Raw genomic sequence first — 17,627 nt, 5'->3', positions numbered from 1 at the left:
TCCTGGAGGACTGCTGGTAGCATCAGTCTCTGTTTTTACAGGCAAATCTATCACTTTATTGGAAAAAAGAGTCTATGGGAATCCTGCGTGGTCTGTTTGGGGTGCTGTAGAGGAAGGTGAGGAGATAGGAGGAGGTTTTTTCTGCTGGGATTTGCCCAGAGAGCAGCCATGGGAGGAGCCTCTGGGTCTCCCACTGCACCTTTAGATGGTGGCAGAGAGCTTCTGCCCAAGGAGCTCCTCCTGGGAGAGCCTGTGGTGTAGAGCAGGTATGCAAAGAAATGTGTTTTGGGACTTTGCCCCTCACACACACACACACACACACACTATATATATATATACACACACATATGAAATCAACTGACCAAGCACAATAACTATTTCCTGCTGTCTACCAAAATATCATTGTCAAGGAACAGCTGGAATTGAAGGTTAGTTTCCCCTCTGGTTGCAGTTTTCTAACCACAGGCTGTTGATGCTGATCACCCACTTGGTGCAGACGGGGCCAGCTCAGGGTCACAGCACCAGAAGAGACCTTCTGCAGCATCCTCTCTCCCTCCTGCTATACCAGGGACTATCCCACACAACCCATTTCATAATCTGCTCAGCAGCAGTTTGTCCAGGGCCAAAATTGTAGAGCAATTTGCAGGGGGGAAAGCTTGTCCTGGTCGTGCGGTTCACGACTGAATTCTCTCCTGTGTGACCTGCATGTGATGCAGGTGCCACCAAGCTAAGCCTGGATGGACAGTAAACTCCTGTCTGAGGGCTGCTAATGAGTCTTGTTACTTTAGTCAAGCCTTCTTCTAAATACCACCCTGCGCTGCTGCTTTTACTACCTCTCTGGGTGACTTTTCAAAACCAAGATCTGTTCCCATAGATGGTAAATCTAGTCCTAAACACATCGTTACTGCCCTTATTTTACAGAAAGGAGTGATATAGCAACAGGGAATATTTTTTTCCAGTAGTAGATATTAGAAGCAGATTTTAAAATGGGAAAATAAATCAGACAGAGAGCAGGAATCCAGCTGCAACCTGAGTTTAATATGACTGGTACAACTGGCAAATATAATTGATCTAGTTACAGTAAAAATCTCTCGGGATGTGAACATGGTGACAGAGTTGTATTGGTTTGACGTTGAAAGCCTGAGCACCTGCTCAGAGTTACTTTGCTTCTCACTAACATCTTTTTTGTTGCAGGAATAACTGAAGTGTGGTCAAAAAAAGAAAGGGAACATGCTCTATGAGTTTAACATGGATACAATGAAGGGTAAAATAAGGCTAATGCTTCTCTGGGAGTTAAGAATGGGAGCAGGGGGAGAAAAATAATCTCAGACCTCTGCTACATAGCTTGCTGTTTTTACAACTCCTTCTTGATCTCCTTTAGCAGAGCCATTTTGAAGCACAGCGGCTCTTCTTGGTGTGGCTTGAACGTTTCACTCCCCCGGCATGATGCTGGTGAGAGTGCTGGGTGGCCCGTGGGTAGAGGCACTTGGACTTGCTTAGATGTTGTGTTGACGAGCTCTTATGCTTGGTTCCCTCCTGTGGCAGCGAGCATTTGGTTGCATGTTGCTGCGAGGAGCACTCCTTTATCCCCTGCCCGGAGGAGCACTTGGGAGCGTGCGGCTGCGGTGGGCACTTGGTTATGCACTGCTCTGAGGAGTAAGTGGTGACGCACTCCTGCGTCGGGTAGCCCTTCATGCACTTCTCCTGGGGAAACCCACTCACGTACTCCTGCAGGAAAGACTGCGTTATGCACTGCTGTGGGGGACACTCGGTGACTCCCCGCAGTGGCGGGGAATAGCAGCTGGTCAGCCCCTGCGGGGAGCGGAGGTCCACGTTATACCGCTGTGACGCGCATCTGGAGATCTTCTGCGACCTGCCTTCATTCTTGCAGGAGGATGAGTACTTGATCCCACATGGTGGGAACTTGAGTTTACCGGGCTCAGGGCACCTGGGTGCGCAGGGTGGGAGGCTTTTGGCTGTACATTTTTTCTCAGTGCGGCTGGTCTCACAGGGCTGGAAACTCTGCATTGTGCTCAGCTTCAGGCTGGGCTTCCTGCAGGGCAGAAGGTGAGTGGTCTCGCAAGGCTCAGGGTACACCAGGACACACTGCTGTATGTAGGGCTGGCAAGGCAACAGGGATGTCTGGGTCATGCTTGGCTGTGAGCACACGTAAGTAAAAGGTTGCGTGTAATTTTGGCATCTCGGCATCGGGCTCTTGATCACACTGACTGGGTGGCATGTGGTACTGCACGCATTGGACTGGGGCGTGCATTGCTGGATGCTTTCAGTGATGTAGCCTGATTCCGGCAGGTACAGGTATTTATACCGCTCCCCATAATAGTGCATGGTCATGCAAGGTGCTTATGCCTGAAAGAAGCAGGAAAAAGACAGACAGTTCACATAGGCATCGGCTATTTTGGGTGATGTAGGACTCGGAGTTTCCCCACAGGCATTTCCACATGGTGGAGCCCACACCCTGGCTCTCCTGAAGGTCAGAAGCTTTCAGTGACTCAAGACCAGGCTGTGATTACCCAGGTGAGGAGAGGAGAGTCTGTTCTCAGCTCATGCCCCCACATCCTTCCCTTAAGAGCCCAGAAACAGTCAAGGATTGGAGCCAGGCAAACTGGGGACCTTTCATGCTGCCCTTCAAAGACTGGCTAAGTGTCCATCAAAGCATTTCACCAAGGAGAAGTGACATGGTGACCCTCTGCCTCACTACCTGGAAAAAATCCTGTGTCCCCGCTGGGATGTTCTGCAACTCCCAGGCACTGGAGATGAAAGGCGAGCCAAAATTAAAGGTGTGTCCATGCTGTAATACTCAGGTGTGGCTGCAGTTCATGTGGGCAAACACAAGCTGAGGTTAAATTAGCAAGCAGAGGGTAAGGATAGGTTTGTGGCAGCATGTACAACCTGCCTGCCTGCCTGCCGATTCATACTCCCACAGGGCTGGCACCGTGCAATTACAGACTCTAAGCTCGCTACCATAGCATCATAGAATCATAGAATTGCCAAGGTTGGAAGGGACCTTTCAGATCATCGAGTCCAACCATCAACCTAACTCTGACAAAAACCATCACTAAACTATATCTCTAAGCACTAAGTCTACCCATCTTTTAAATACCTCCAGGGATGGTGCCTCAACCGCTTCCCTGGGCAGCCTGTTCCAAAGCTTGATAATCCTTTCAGTGTAAAAATTTTTCCTAATATCCAGTCTAAACTTCCCCTGGTGCAACTTGAGTCCATTTCCTCTTCTCCTATCGCCTGTTAGCTGGGAGAAGAGACTGACCCCCACCTTTCTACAACCTCCTTTCAGGTAGTTGTAGAGAGCAAGAAACCTCTTTTTCTCCAGCCTGAACACTCCCATCTCCCTCAGCCGCTCCTCATAAGACTTATTCTCCAGACCCCTCACCAGCTTCGCTGCTTCTGCGAGCCATGCAGTCCCAACTTCATAATATTGTTTGAAAATCTTCAAGGAAGAGAAAAAAGGAAATAGAAAAGGATGGTTTCTACATATTTGGTGAAGCCATAGTAGGAAAGGAGAAGCTATCAAGGCAAAATCTCAGCTGGCCAAGTTTCAATGAGTTGAGAGAATTACACCCATTTAAAGCAGCCTCCAGTCTTGCGCTTCTGGCATACCAAGCCACAGTGCCCTGGTTTTGTTGTGGTAACCCAAAGACCTGCTGTTGAACTGCCTGGTGTAACAGCTCTGATGGTGAAACCTCATCCTGGCAGCCCCTGTGCGAGCAGCACGGAGGGGAGTTTAGCAGAGACCTCATCTTTGGGGAAGGGATCGGGTGGCACCATGGTCCACACTCTCCTCCTGAAGCCTCTGTGAAACATCTCACTTTGCCTTGGCCTTGAAAGTCATAGGAGAAAACATGCCACTTCATTCCATGCTCCAGAAAACCCCAGTTTCAGGGAGTTTTCTGAGTTTTTAACAGGATTATTTTGAGCAGAACAGGTACTGGAACCACTGACGTGAAAAATACTCTGATTGAAAAGGTTTTTTTCATTTTGACATTGTTGGGCAATTGAGGTATATAATTAAATGACTGTAAAGAAACTGCATTTTCTGAACACCCCCTGTTCTGTCTATAATTATAGTTTTATCTTCCAAAAGCCTATCACTGTGTGACTATTAACAATAACAATGCTGTGTGTTATTGTCATTAGGAAAACTTATCACTACAATTATAATAATATTTGACTAATAAAACAGCCAATTGAAAAACAACTATAGTAATTGCTACTACTAGATATACAATGCTAAAGTATCTGGTGATGCTCATCAAGATAAAAAATTTCTAAAATAGAGGGATTATTTGCATCCAGGGGGTTGTTTGCATCTCAGACCTATTTTTATCATTGTTACCCTAGATAGAAATTTTAACATGTTCAGACTCAGCTAGAGAGTCTCTCTGCTGACTTTCACATTGACACTGAAGTTGGTCACCTTCTTCTTATTATCTGAAAAGTCACTTTTTTTAAATTCCAGAAAATAGCAGCAAATTTCTCCATACCACTTCCTTTCGAGGAGTTGCCTTTCCATGTGCAAGCTCATCTCTGACTCCCGCAGCGTCGAACCCTTCCCGTAGTCAATAGCCTCCTTTGGACTAGATCTAACAGAAAACATAGAAAAGCCCCCAAATCCTACTCCTGACTTCACAGTCCATCTGGAAGTGCTTTCCCAATATTCTTCAGTTTAGCACGGAGGAGATGCTCCCACTGTTGGAGCCACACATGCCGATGCTGAAGGCAGCATCCCCTAGAAGATGCTTCTCCGCGAGTACACAGGCAGGACCTCTGCCTGCTCTGGCCACCCAGGAATAAAATAGCATTTCAGGAGCTCCATTAAAAGCCAGACTTACCCACTTCATCAGTGAGAACAACCGGAGAGAAGTGCCTAAGAGAGCCCCACGATGGTAGAGCTTTTATACAGTGAATAAGTGCCCTAGGGGAGTGAGGTGGTTTGGCTGGGTGATGCTCTAATTGCCTCCCAGCCCTGGCCGAGCCACGTGCAGCTTCGCGCCAGCGGGAATGGCTGTCCTCGCTTTGTGGGGCTGCCATCGCTGCTTGGCACTGCCAGGACATCTGGCTTACCTGTGGGCTCCGTGAGGAGCAACATCCTGATGCAATGCGCCGAACCAGCAAAGCCCCTGGCAGGCCAAAGAAACATAGAATCAGAGAATGGTTTGGGTTGGAAGGGACCTTAAAGACCATCTAGTTCCGCTCCCCTGCCCTGAGCAGGGACACCTCCCACTAGACCAGGTTGCTCAAAACCCCATCCAACCTGGCCTTGAACCCCTCCAGGGATGGGGCAGCCACAGCTTCTCTGGGCAACCTGGGCCAGGGGCTCACCCCCCTCAGAATAAGCAGAGGGCACCTTGTCTTACACCAACATCTCACCACGCTTGGAGGACACCCTGTGCATGGGCCGCTCATGGTCCTTGCACTGCGAATCCCCATGCAGGATGCCCAGGCATCCCTGCCTGCCCATTGCAAATCCAGGCCAGCTAAACCAGAAAAAGATGGCAGTTGAGACCACCAAAGTGACAGCCCAAGGGACTCTTCATTTCCATGGGAGCTGCATGCATAAGTCCCCGCGGTGCCTTTGAAAACACCGTCCAGGAAGGACTCTTGGCAACTTTTTGCAGACCATAATTACTGCGGCACGCAGACTTCCTTCACTTACACAGGGAACCCAGGGAAGAGACAGATGATTTGGACTGAGAAAGCCTTGGGCTAAGGGCAAGACAGCTACTAAAAAGGACTTACCACCAAGTGAATAACCTGCCGAAAGAGGTGATGCTTTTCCAGCACAACAAAGAGGAGAAGGGAGGAGCAGGAGCTGGGGGAAAGGCGGCTGAATCAAACCAGGCTCGTGTCCTGAAAACACAAATTACATTTCCTGCTCTGATGCACAGTCTCTGCACCAGTCATCGCTCCCTTTGTTCCCTGTTTATGCCACCAATAAACCCAAGGCAAAATTAACAATGGCATGAGCGTAAGTGCCGCCAAGGAATGCATTTTTACGTAGTCATATCTGCATAAGCGAAGGCCCTGGGATTTTTTTTCCTTTCATGCAAATCTGACACCTATGAATTGGGTTCCAGCATTCTGGGAATTCGGGTGAGGTCCCACACATTGAAATAAAAAGAGGTGAAATAAGTTAACTCGTAACGGAGTAGGTAGAAAATTTCTCACCAATATGAAGCACCAGGGATGCTTCTGGGTTGTATTGAAAAGACACATGGACACGGCTGGGCTTGGGGACATGGTTTATTGATGGACTTGGCAGTGTTAAGTTAGAGGTTGGACTTCATGATCTGAAGGGTCATTTCCAACCTAAATGATTCTTTGCTTTGAAGCAGAACGTTGATCTCTGGCTTATGAACCACCGAGTAAGTTTTCTATTTGTGTTTTCAACAGAAAATCCAGAAGCCTGAAGGTTTGTTTATGATTTACATTTCTGATTTTTCCAATAAAAAAATCTCACCCCATATCATAGAAAAAAATACAAAGTACATGTTTTCCCAGTTGAAGCCAACATTTCAAGAGCTACAAAAAACAAAGGGAAGAATGCTTTCTGTAGGCTTAACTTCTTTTCCACAGCTGGAGACAAACACGCTGAATCCAACCTGGATTTCTCCAACTTTCATTGCGTTTCACACCCCTGAACTACAACGCCTTTCTTAATGTTAAATGATCTGACCCAAGATCTTAGGAATCAAGCTGGCGCCAGAAAGCAGGTAAACAGATTAATAGAATTTTTATAAGCTCCATAAATCCAGTTCCTGGGCAAGCTCCAGATCAAGTAGCCTTCAAGTAACCCTAATATTCAGTTTAGTGTTTCCAGTGCAGGTAGCAAAATATTAACCTGATGATAACATCATGCCCTGTCATCCCAATGTTCTTAATTAGCATCTGTTACGTCCTTTCATCTCAGAGAGATGCACAGCGCCACATGGGACGTTGTTGTGGGGGCTATTATTATTCCCAATTAGGCATAGGGGAAACCGAGGCACATTGTGCTGTGGTCACTTGGCAGCGCAGCGTGAGTCAGAGCCAGGATCAGAACCAGACTCCATAGTTACCACCTCTTAAACAAGCCCCGTGCTCTGCTGGCCGCTCCACCCCTGTGAGATGAGGTCCTGTGCCACCCAGCCACCCAGCACCGGGCCACCCACCACCCAGGAAGATTCTCCTAATGATCCCTTGGGCTCTGGCTCCTATGGGAAAGCCACAATGATGTGACAGCTCCTCAGAAGGCCATTTCTTGGTTTTAAAGGGGACACAAGAGGTTGTGTTGGGTTGTGAACACTCTGCAAGGTGGAAGGAGTGCCACAGTCACTGCTGCTCTTGTATGATGCCTCTCCGGGTTGAAGCATCGTCCCTCTCCAGAACGAAGCATCATCACTGGACATTCAGGAGGAGGTATGAAAAGGGTCTGCTCCCCCGTCACACACTGTGCACCCCAGAGAAGCAGCCAGATACCACCTTGACATTGTTAGATGCCACCTGCTTGCCTTCAGAGGGCAGCCCATGGTGGCTCCCCAAGGTCACCGAGCAAGGGTGGAGCAGGGCAGGATGCAGGACAGCGTCCCGGCCCCAGTCACACCCTCGTCTTCTTCTTGCAACACTTGTTTTTTTATGCTCCAAATACGCATGATCCACTTAAGCGTGAGCTACTACTCATTTTCATAATGATAGGGCATATTACAGGATTTTTGTATTTTTCAGCCAGGAGTTCACTATATTTAATAAAGAAGAACCACCAGAGGGCAAAAAGACAAGACATTTAATCTGAGGTCAGACAAGTGTATTTATTTAAGTGTATATATATGTATAATACAAGTGTACATATATATATATGATTTATTTTCAATACAGTGTAGAGTACATGTCTTCAGGCAGCATAGAGAACATAGTTAATCACTTTTATAGCTGAAATATTTATAAAATAGTCGTGCTACAACTTTCAGTGTTATTCCAGACTTTCTTTTGTTTCAAGTTGTGTTTTCAGTATTCATTAATGCCACCAAGTGAATAAAAACTTTCATGTATAAAGTTTGAGCCAGGACAAACTTCACCAAGCCAGAAATCCCATCTTTTTTGAGGACTCTGCTGAAATCAATGCAGAGTCAGTGTTTGAACGCAGCAGGGATTTCTGGCCACCTTCCGAAATGAAGGCCATGGGAATAAGATCCGTATACCTTTTGCTTAGCAAATTCACATTTGGTTTCCAAATCTGTGAGTGAAACCAGCTGGTTTGGAGAACTCGCAGCCTCGTGGAATCCAGGTTAACCTGACCATTGTCTCCCAAGGTCAGGACTAAACTCAGAGCCGGGCACGGGCCAGCCCTCTGCCAGACGCCCTGCCAGTCCTCTTGATGCTGTCATGATCTGGACTCCTTCGACATTTCTATTTCTTTTTTTTTTTTTAAATTTTTTTTTTTTCCTTACAAATCACAACTCGTTTCAATTAGGTGAGAACTTAACAGCATCCCACTAAACTATGCCTTGCAGCAGATGGTGGTACAAGCCACAGGCATCTGGAGTGCAGCCCTGGAAATAGTATCACAGCCTACCCCAAAATAGAGCCGAGCTACAGGGGGAGGGCTTGAAAACACAGATAAAGCAGATTTAAGCCATAGGAACTAGTCGGCAGGTGGTGGGAGGAGAGAAATAACCCCTGCCCCAAAGCCATACCTCACGTTTCTTTTGTGGACCTTCCTTTCCCCTCCTCTACTTTACCAGGGCCATTTGGGCGCAGAGCAGTACTTTTTGGAGTGACTTGAAATTTTAACTCTACCCGACTGACATTGCTGTGGCACACACTTGGTGGCACACTGCTGCTGTGGGACACACTTGGTGGCACACTGCTGCTGTGGGACACATTTGGTGGCACACTGCTGCTGTGGGACACACTTGGTGGCACACTGCTGTGGGACACACTTGGTGGCACACTGCTGCTGTGGCACACACTTGGTGGCACACTGCTGTGGGACACACTTGGTGGCACACTGCTGCTGTGAGACACATTTGGTGGCACACTGCTGCTGTGGCACACACTTGGTGGCACACTGCGCCTGTGAGACATATTTGGTGGCACACTGCTGTGGGACACACTTGGTGGCACACTGCTGCTGTGAGACACATTTGGTGGCACACTGCTGCTGTGGCACACACTTGGTGGCACACTGCTGCTGTGGGACATATTTGGTGGCACACTGCTGTGGGACACACTTGGTGGCGCACTGCTGCTGTGGCACACACTTGGTGGCACACTGCTGTGGGACACACTTGGTGGCACACTGCTGCTGTGGCACACACTTGGTGGCACACTGCTGTGGGACACACTTGGTGGCACACTGCTGCTCTGGCACGCACTTGGTGGCACACTGCTGCTGTGGGGCACATTTGGTGCCACTCTGCTGCTGTGGCACACACTTGGTGGCACACTGCTGCTGTGGCACACACTTGGTGGCACACTGCTGTGGGACACATTTGGTGGCACACTGCTGCTGTGGCACACACTTGGTCACACACTGCTGCTGTGGGGCACAGGTTGTCTCACACTGCTGCGGGACACACTTTGTCACACACCTGGTCGCACATGGCTGTGGGACGTACGTGCTGGCACACTGCTGCGGGACACAAGAGGTCACAAACTGGTGCGAGACACACTTGGTTGCACGCTGCTGTGGGACACACGTGGTGACACACCTGGTGGCATGCTGCTGCTGTGGGGTGTACATGGTCACACACCGCTGTGGGATGCACTGGGTGGCACACTGCTGCTGCGGGATGCCCTTGGTCAGGTACGGCTGCTGTGGCACGCATACTGTCACATGCCTGGTGGCACACTGCTGCTGCGGGATGCAGTTGGTGGCACACTGCTGCTGGGGGGCATGGGCGGTCACACACTTGGTTGCACACTGCTGCTGTGGCACGCACTTGGTCACACAAGGTTGCTGCGACACACCCGTGGTCACACATTGCTGCTGGGGCACGCACATTGTCACGCAGCGAGGTACGCACGGCTGCTGTAGGATATGCTGGGTCACACGCTGCTGCTGAGGCACACACTTGGTTACATACTGCTGCCGTGGCACGCACTGGGTCACACACTGCTGCTGGGAGAAGCTGGAGGACATCATCCGCTGCCGGGGGACGCAGGGGGTCACGTACTGTGGGATGCACAGTGTCGAGTGCCAGGTAGGTCTGGCAGCGTACATCGGCGGGCACTTGATGGGGATGGGGTGCTGGTAGACTGGTGGGAGGCACTGCTGCGGGTAGCACGACATCTCAGTGAGGTTTTGGCAGGGCTGGAATGACATGTCAGAAAGCAGAGCCTTTAGACGCGCACCCTCCTGCGGTTCTCGCTGTCCCGCTGCTGGCCACGCCGCAGGACCGGCTCGCTGCGCACGGTGCCGGACACACGTCCCGCCTATGCCACGGCCTCAAAACCACACCAGCAGCAGCTGAGGACCCAGCCCATCATTTTTAACTCTGAAACACAGCACCAAGTCAAACGGTGGGGAAATTCAGAGACGCAAAGCCCAGACGGCAACTCCCTCCCCATCACCAAGACATCCAAGGGGAAAAAACTGATCTTGGAGGTCAGCAGAGGAATGGCTGATCTCAGCACTGCCTTTCAATCATTAAATCCAGTTTTTCCCTCCTGCTTTTGGTCGGCAACTGCCTCTGACCTCCGGTTGATGCATCAAGAAAAAAGCCCAACCTAGAAACAACCTCTCAACCTCTGGCCACATCTGCCATAGCAGGAGAGGCAAAGAGCACCCAAGGCACCGCTGCCTGATGAGCCTGTCACACCGTGGGCAGGCAGAGGTTCACAGCACAGTCCCAACATCCCAAAGTTCATGCTCATTAGGGAACAAAAGCCAATTAAAGGCTAGCGATACCACAACTGAACACAAACCTCCTTACAGCTCTTCTAGCATTCGGTTCCCTGACATGCCAAAGCTCCTCTGACCGTTGTCAGGGCACCCTCAAAAGCAAACAACTATAGCAGCACCCAAATTACTACCAACAACCTTTCCTCACATTTTACAGAAGCGTCTCTTGGACTCGGATGCCCGGCTGGAGGCACTGTAAGAGAGTGCAACTCTAGCCCCGACACAGCAAGTCAAACCGCCCAGGTTTAAAAAGTTTTCCCACAGAGCAATTTTAATGCGCAAAAAAGCAGAAATAAATCTGCATTTCAATGGCTACAGAGGCTCAGGACAAACCAGACTTACCCAGCTCCCTGTGAGAACAGCTTTGTGATGTGACCAGTGAGCCTGAGTAGAAGGAGTGCTTTTATATAGCTACTAAACGTGCCTGGAAGGTATGAGGTACTCACGACATATCCTATTAGCTCCTATGCAAAAGCCGTCCTGTGTGCAACACTCGCAGTGACTCGATTCAGTGTACTCATCCTGAGGATGAGTAGTAGAATGTCAGCTCCCCGTAGTAAGAGTAATTACCTTTTGTATAATTCGCCCTGGCATGGGAAGACTGAATGGTATTTGGAGAGGCAGGCAGCAGCAGCATCCCCTGCCCCAGGGGTTTTGCAAGACAACCCAATAACACGCTGTTAGGGCTTTCCAGAGGTCTCACAGTCCCTGGCAATGTCCTAGTGGTCCCCAGAAATGGGGCCATTCTGTCACTTGACCTCTTTCTGCTCGCACACGGCATTGGTTTCATGCTGCGAGAGCTGTGCTGATGGCTCCATGTCCTTCACTAACTTGAGGCCCTGGTTAGAGCTTGGCAGCACATCTCATCTGCCAGGGTGGGTTGTGTGGTGGATACAGGGCACCGGCTTCTTGAATTCAAATAGGAGCTCCTAGTGAAGTTCAAATCACCCCCTTGGGTGGGTGCAGTTCATAGAGAACCTCATTTTTAGCTCACGTAGCTCTGCAGAGCGCCTGGCTGTTGGTGTCCCCATGCTCCCGTGATCCCAATGCGATAACCTGTTATCAGCACAATGGGAATACACCAGACAGTGACTCTCAGATGAGCGGAAAAGATGAGCTACAGTCACGTTTGATTTCAGCCCTTACACAACAAGCTCAGCTGGCAAAACTGTGACCGGCAGCACGACAGGCCACAAAAAGCACCAGGAGCAGACAAACTTCCTCCAGTTCTGCGTGTGACTTTCTCAGTGAGTCAACTTCTTATCGCACACTGCGTCCAGATTAAAGAAACCAGGTAGAAAACTGGGAGATTAATTTTCTGAAGTCACTGAAGATCTAATCAATGCTTTCATATGTACGTTGTCACATGAAATATCCCCAAAAAGTGACAATTTCTTCCTGCTCACTACAAAAAGAGCTGAGGGGGACCAGTGCTCTGTCCCACCAGCGTTTAGCACTGGCTGAGATGAAACCCAGTTCTGAGTATATTTATTAAAAACTGTGGTTTCTTGTGAACTAAAGAAATGGCTCTCCCCAGGTGGTTTTTGAGGTGAAGAAAAAGGTCCGTAAATAATTTCATAATGAAGCCGAATAAAGTTTCACGACTCTTGGACAACTATGCCCCTCACCAGGCAAGAAACACAGAAGGTGAAATGCTCCCTTTACCGTAGGCTTCTCCAGCAAGAACGAATCCTGACCCTTGCTAGTGAGCACTGAGTGCGTTCATCCTTGCCTGAACCACAAGAAATGCAGCTTTGTTGTGGCATCTCTCCTGCAGAAATTGGTTCTTTGATCCAAAGCTGTAACTCTTCATTGCTCTTTAGCTCCGAAGGTCGTAGGTGTGATCCTCCCTGTTAACCAAAGCGAGCAGTTCACATTTATATTATTTCTAGTCTAGTCTGGATGCCGGCACCGGCCTTCAAAGAAACCCTTATTTCATGCCATACTTGACTGAAACCCACATGTACCTGCCTAAATTACTGAAAGCCCAAGTGAACTTCAATTACTTGATCATAACAATAACTTGTCTTTCATGTTAATATCCAGCAATATCTGTAAGACTATGCACCTAAACCCTGTTAATCAATACACTTCAAAACTACAGTATCACAGAAAGACAGACAAACCCAATTAGGCTCCTTTTCAACGTTGGCAACATAACAACTTTGGAGACTTTCACTATGCAGCAGTTAAATGAGCGTTTCACTTTCACATGACAATGCCTGTCAAAAATGTGTGCTTCTGTTGTCATCATCTGTGCATATCCTGTTAGTAGCCACCTTCTCCTCACATGCCAGTCCTGTCCTGCAGTGGTTGTCAGCTCAGAAAATCTTTTTTAACGTGCCTGACTCAACCTGGAAAACAGCACAAGAGGAAGGTGGAAAAAGAAGTTAAACCAGGGCTGTGGCACTGAGAAGCACCAAGAGGGAAGCTGAAAAACATCCTGGAGGAGATGCCAGGTGAGACGTTAGGGAATCCACCACCTTCCCTTTAATAATCCAGGAATGCAAAGGAGCACCGTCACAGTGCAGCAATTTTGGAGGATGAGCCAATGCACCAGGAATGCAAAGCTCCCTGCCAGCTCCAAATATAGAAATTTGGCAGAAGAACAAGCCAGCCAAAAAACAAGAAGATAGAAGAAACAAGGTAAATTGGCTGGGTGTGATCTGGGATATTGAGTTGAAACCTCAAGTGATGTAAAAGTAGCCTGGCTCCATTAACGGTAACAAAACATACCAATAAACAAGGAGCTGTAAAGGAGGAGGGAGCTACAGTGGGGAGGTGTTAAGCATTAAAACTAGCACATAGTGAAAGACGCTACACGCGATAGGCTACGACAGCAAAGCCAAGGAAGAGACTCCCCCCTTGAAGAAACAGATCCTCCTTGAAGAAGCACCTGCATGGATCTGGGATGGCCATTTCCTCCAGCCCCCCCAGAGCATGGCCATGTCCTCCAACCTTGCCAAGGCAAGGTCATTTCCTCTGGTCTCTCTGAGGCATGGCCATCTCCTCTAGCCTCACCAAGGCATGGACATTTCCTCCAGTCTTGCCAAGACATGGCCATTTCCTCCAGCCTCACCAAAGCACAGCCATTTCTTCCAGCTTCACCAAGGCACAGTAATTTCCTCCAGTCTCACCATGGAACGGCCGTTTCCTCCAACCTTGCCAAGACACGGCCATTTCCTCCAGCCTCACCAAAGCATGGACACTTCCTCTAGCCTCATGAACGCACGGCCATTTCCTCCAACCTTGCCAAGACACGGCCATTTCCTCCAGCCTCACCAAAGCATGGACACTTCCTCTAGCCTCATGAACGCACGGCCATTTCCTCCAACCTTGCCAAGACACAGCCATTTTCTCCAGCGTCACCAAAGCATGGACATTTCCTCCAGCCTCACCAATGCATGGACATTTCCCCCAGTCTCTCCAAGGCATGGATATGTCCTCTGGACTCACCAAGACACAGCCATGTCCTCCAAACTGGCACGGCACGGACATTTCCCCAAGCTGTGCAAACCACTAGAGCGCAGCATTCGCACATGCAACCGCCTCCTGCAACAGCCTTGCAGAACCAGGTACTGGTAGCTGGGAAACTACCTTCAGTTGCATTCTCTCTCCAGGAAAATGGTTTAAACTGGCAGCCTGTGAACTAGACCCAGCCCAATGCCTTTGTGTGATAGGACCCTAATGCTTGAATTCTCCTTATTGTACCAAGGCACTGGCATGAAGTTAAATCTGAGTTACCAACGCTCCCTGCAGCCCATCCACAGCCTCCCGGTCCCATCACTGTGAAAGCCAGAGTGCCTTATTCCAGCTGCTCACATCTACAGGTGTTTCTGGGCATTGAGAAGACCCACCAAAATGTTAGCTTGGCTGCACGCTGTCTTCTTCACGGGAGAGCAAGCCTGCTCCATCGACCACTGCGGGGCAGTAAGGTGTGTGCAGGGAGGGGAGGATGGAGAGTAAAGGAAACATGAGAAAATAAGCAGAGGTTGCACTTTTATTGTATCAGACTTGTAATTAGTAAGAAGCATACAAGGTGTAGATAATAAAACTTAACATATTATTAGCCCAGCAAGCAGTAAATTCGCAGTCTTGCTATTTCAATGATTTAACAGCGCTGAAGGCAAAATGCTAACCCCATCATGCATTAGAATGAAATGCTCCTCACTTGGACTCCTTCTTGGTTCATTTTAAAAGTGTTTTATTACTTAATGAACTCTTGCTGTTCTGCAATTAGTAGCCCCACACACCTCTTTGTTCTGGTTGCTACCAGGCTCAGCGGAGGTTAGTCTCTGTAGAAAACCTGACTACACGATCATAATAGCCCTAGTGACTTTTAAAATAGTTAAGCTGAGCTGTGGGGTTTCAACACAACTTTCTCTCTCCCCAGCCCCCATATCCATTAGCTACACCAGCCATTAGCTGGGCTTCCAATGGGAGAGATATCTGGGCGCTGAGGTAGGAACTCAAAGCTTGATCGCAGCCACAGCTGTCCCCTCTGCAGCAGCAACGGGTGTTAATGCCGAGGCACGAAGCCCCCAGCAGCGCAGCCCCAGGGACCACCAACACCTCTGCTCTGAATGGGGCAGCAGTGTGTGGTCACCCAGGCACCCAGCTGCAGGAGATGAAGTTGTGAAATATGTCTAGTGGAGCCTCTATCACACCACCAACGAGAACATGAAGTTACCATGCCTCAGATTTTGTTCCTCTGCCATCACTTTCCACATGCAGGAGCTGCTTTTGCTTGGGAGACCATTGACTCGGCTCCTGGTTTTGCTGCTTTTCCAGATGTGGCACAGAAATTAGAGCCTGGGCTGGCGGTGGGCATTCCTTGGCTTCTGGTTTTGATGTAGAAAGCTCCATCTGTGTCTGTTCCGCAGCTTGCTTTTCTTTTTGGCTGTTGCTGTGTCTGGCTCTGCCACCGCTGGGTGACTGGTGCTGACTCCAGCATGGCTTTGCTTACTGCGGGGGCCAGAGAGGCTGCTTGCTTGCGCTGCTGCTGGTTTAGCTGGGAGGACATCACTCTTGCTAGCCAGGAACTGAGAGCAACATTACAGGAAAAAAGAAAATTGGATGGTTTTTTAGGAAATAAAAAATTGAACTTTTTTTTTCTTTTCATAAAAGCAGAAACCAAGAGAGGAAAGAAAAGCAGCAGCAAAAGCAGCACTTCTCTATTAGAAACACCGGTATCTTCACCTTCATCCACATACAGGCATCAGAATGAAGCAAACTGTGAGAGCTCAGGATTGTTCTGATTTTAATGACTAACTCAGAGCAATGGAAAGGAGAAGATCCAAGATAACTCTCTCTCTCAAGCTTGAAGACCAATAATTGTCCCTCCCAAGCTATCTTCCTGCTGTATGTTCATCTGCTCAACGTCCCTTTCATTACGCAGACCATGTCAGACGATTCCTTTTCCAGCACTCAACCCTGTCAGTTCTGATTTGTGGTCTAAACCCCTTTGAAGATACCAAGGTTGGGTCAGAGTCTGTTTTGTCAGACACAACCTTCGTGCAAGGCTCTGAGGCTCCTCAGAATCTTCCCTGCTGCTCTGGGACTTACCCCTTCCTTTTCCTCCCCAGAGAGGGAGGAAAATCAGATGCTCAAGACATAATAAGCTTTTAAAATTTCCTCTTTCCATAGCAATCCAGCTAATAGAGCAGTTTTAGGATCATAATGCAAGGCATGTGTGTATAGTCTCTGAGACCTCTGGGCCTGATTCTCTTCCTATCATCACCTTGTGCAACAGTGTGATGCCATCAAAGTCACAAGAATGGCATAGGTATAACCAAGATTATCTCCATTAATCTGTGGCATTACACAGATGCAGAAATGGTTGGAGAAGAAACAGTTTAATTCCTAGAGTCTGCAGCTCCTGAAAGTTAATCTCAATTAATTCCACTTGCAAACGTAAGAGTCTGGAATTGCCATCAGCAGACTCTAATCCTAGTCATAGCAAGTGTAATTAATGGTATTTAATAGATTCATCAAATTTACCCAACCCACCAGTGAAACAATGAATCAATGCGAAGACAGTGTAACAGACTGGGGACTTGGAGATATCCTTGTATACCTGAGGAGCCTTACCTCCCAGAGAGAAGGGTCTGTGCTGTGCATATCTACATTTTTTTCACAGCTCAAGAACTGCCCAATTTGCAGAAACAGGTGTTTTTTCATGATCTTTGGGAGAGAAAACTCCCCATTCTTAGGCACTTTCTATTTTAGCAGCAGAAGGCTGTTCTGTTGGCCACACCTGAAGCCTGAAAACTTGTTCTTATTGCAATATTTTCCAAATGCTCTGCTCTAAAGCCCCATGACTGCAGTCCTGCCAGAAACAGCAACAACAAGAATAAAGCAAGCAGAAAATTCAGACAGGAATTGAAAATGTAGGGTCTGAACCTCAGGGACATTCAAGGTCTTTTCTGGCTTCTCTAGAAGCATAAAGCAACTTTAATCCAAAAGCAAGTGGTGCCCCAAGAACCTCCCTATTTCCCTAGGCACCTGTCTGACTACCAAAAAATCATAGAATGGTTTAGGTGGGAAGGGACCTTAAAGACCATCTCATTTCAGCCCCCATGCCCTGGGCAGGGACACCTCCCACCAGCCCAGGTCGCTCCAAGCCCCATCCAACCTGGCCTTGAACCCCTCCAGGGATGGGGCAGCCACAGCTTCTCTGGGCAACCTGGGCCAGGGGCTCACCCCCCTC

At 48.6% G+C, this 17,627-nt stretch overlaps 2 protein-coding genes across 2 annotated transcripts; both read right to left on the bottom strand.

Moving 5' to 3' along the window:
• Window positions 1-1,377: 1,377 nt before the first annotated feature.
• LOC134526115 (uncharacterized) lies at window positions 1,378-2,346 on the bottom strand. The gene has a single exon (XM_063357618.1). It carries the CDS (start codon window positions 2,344-2,346, stop codon window positions 1,378-1,380), a length of 969 nt encoding a protein of 322 aa, XP_063213688.1.
• Window positions 2,347-8,749: 6,403 nt separating this feature from the next.
• Window positions 8,750-10,306, bottom strand: LOC134525765 (keratin-associated protein 10-6-like). Its single transcript, XM_063356964.1, has one exon. The coding sequence runs from the start codon at window positions 10,304-10,306 to the stop codon at window positions 8,750-8,752; it is 1,557 nt and encodes a 518-aa protein (XP_063213034.1).
• Window positions 10,307-17,627: the final 7,321 nt, after the last annotated feature.

This window comes from Chroicocephalus ridibundus, chromosome 21 (genome assembly GCF_963924245.1).
Source record: "Chroicocephalus ridibundus chromosome 21, bChrRid1.1, whole genome shotgun sequence".
NCBI classification, from domain to species: Eukaryota; Metazoa; Chordata; class Aves; order Charadriiformes; family Laridae; genus Chroicocephalus; species Chroicocephalus ridibundus.
The sequence above is the reverse complement of the archived record's forward strand: the minus strand, read 5'-3'. Positions and strand labels throughout refer to the sequence as shown.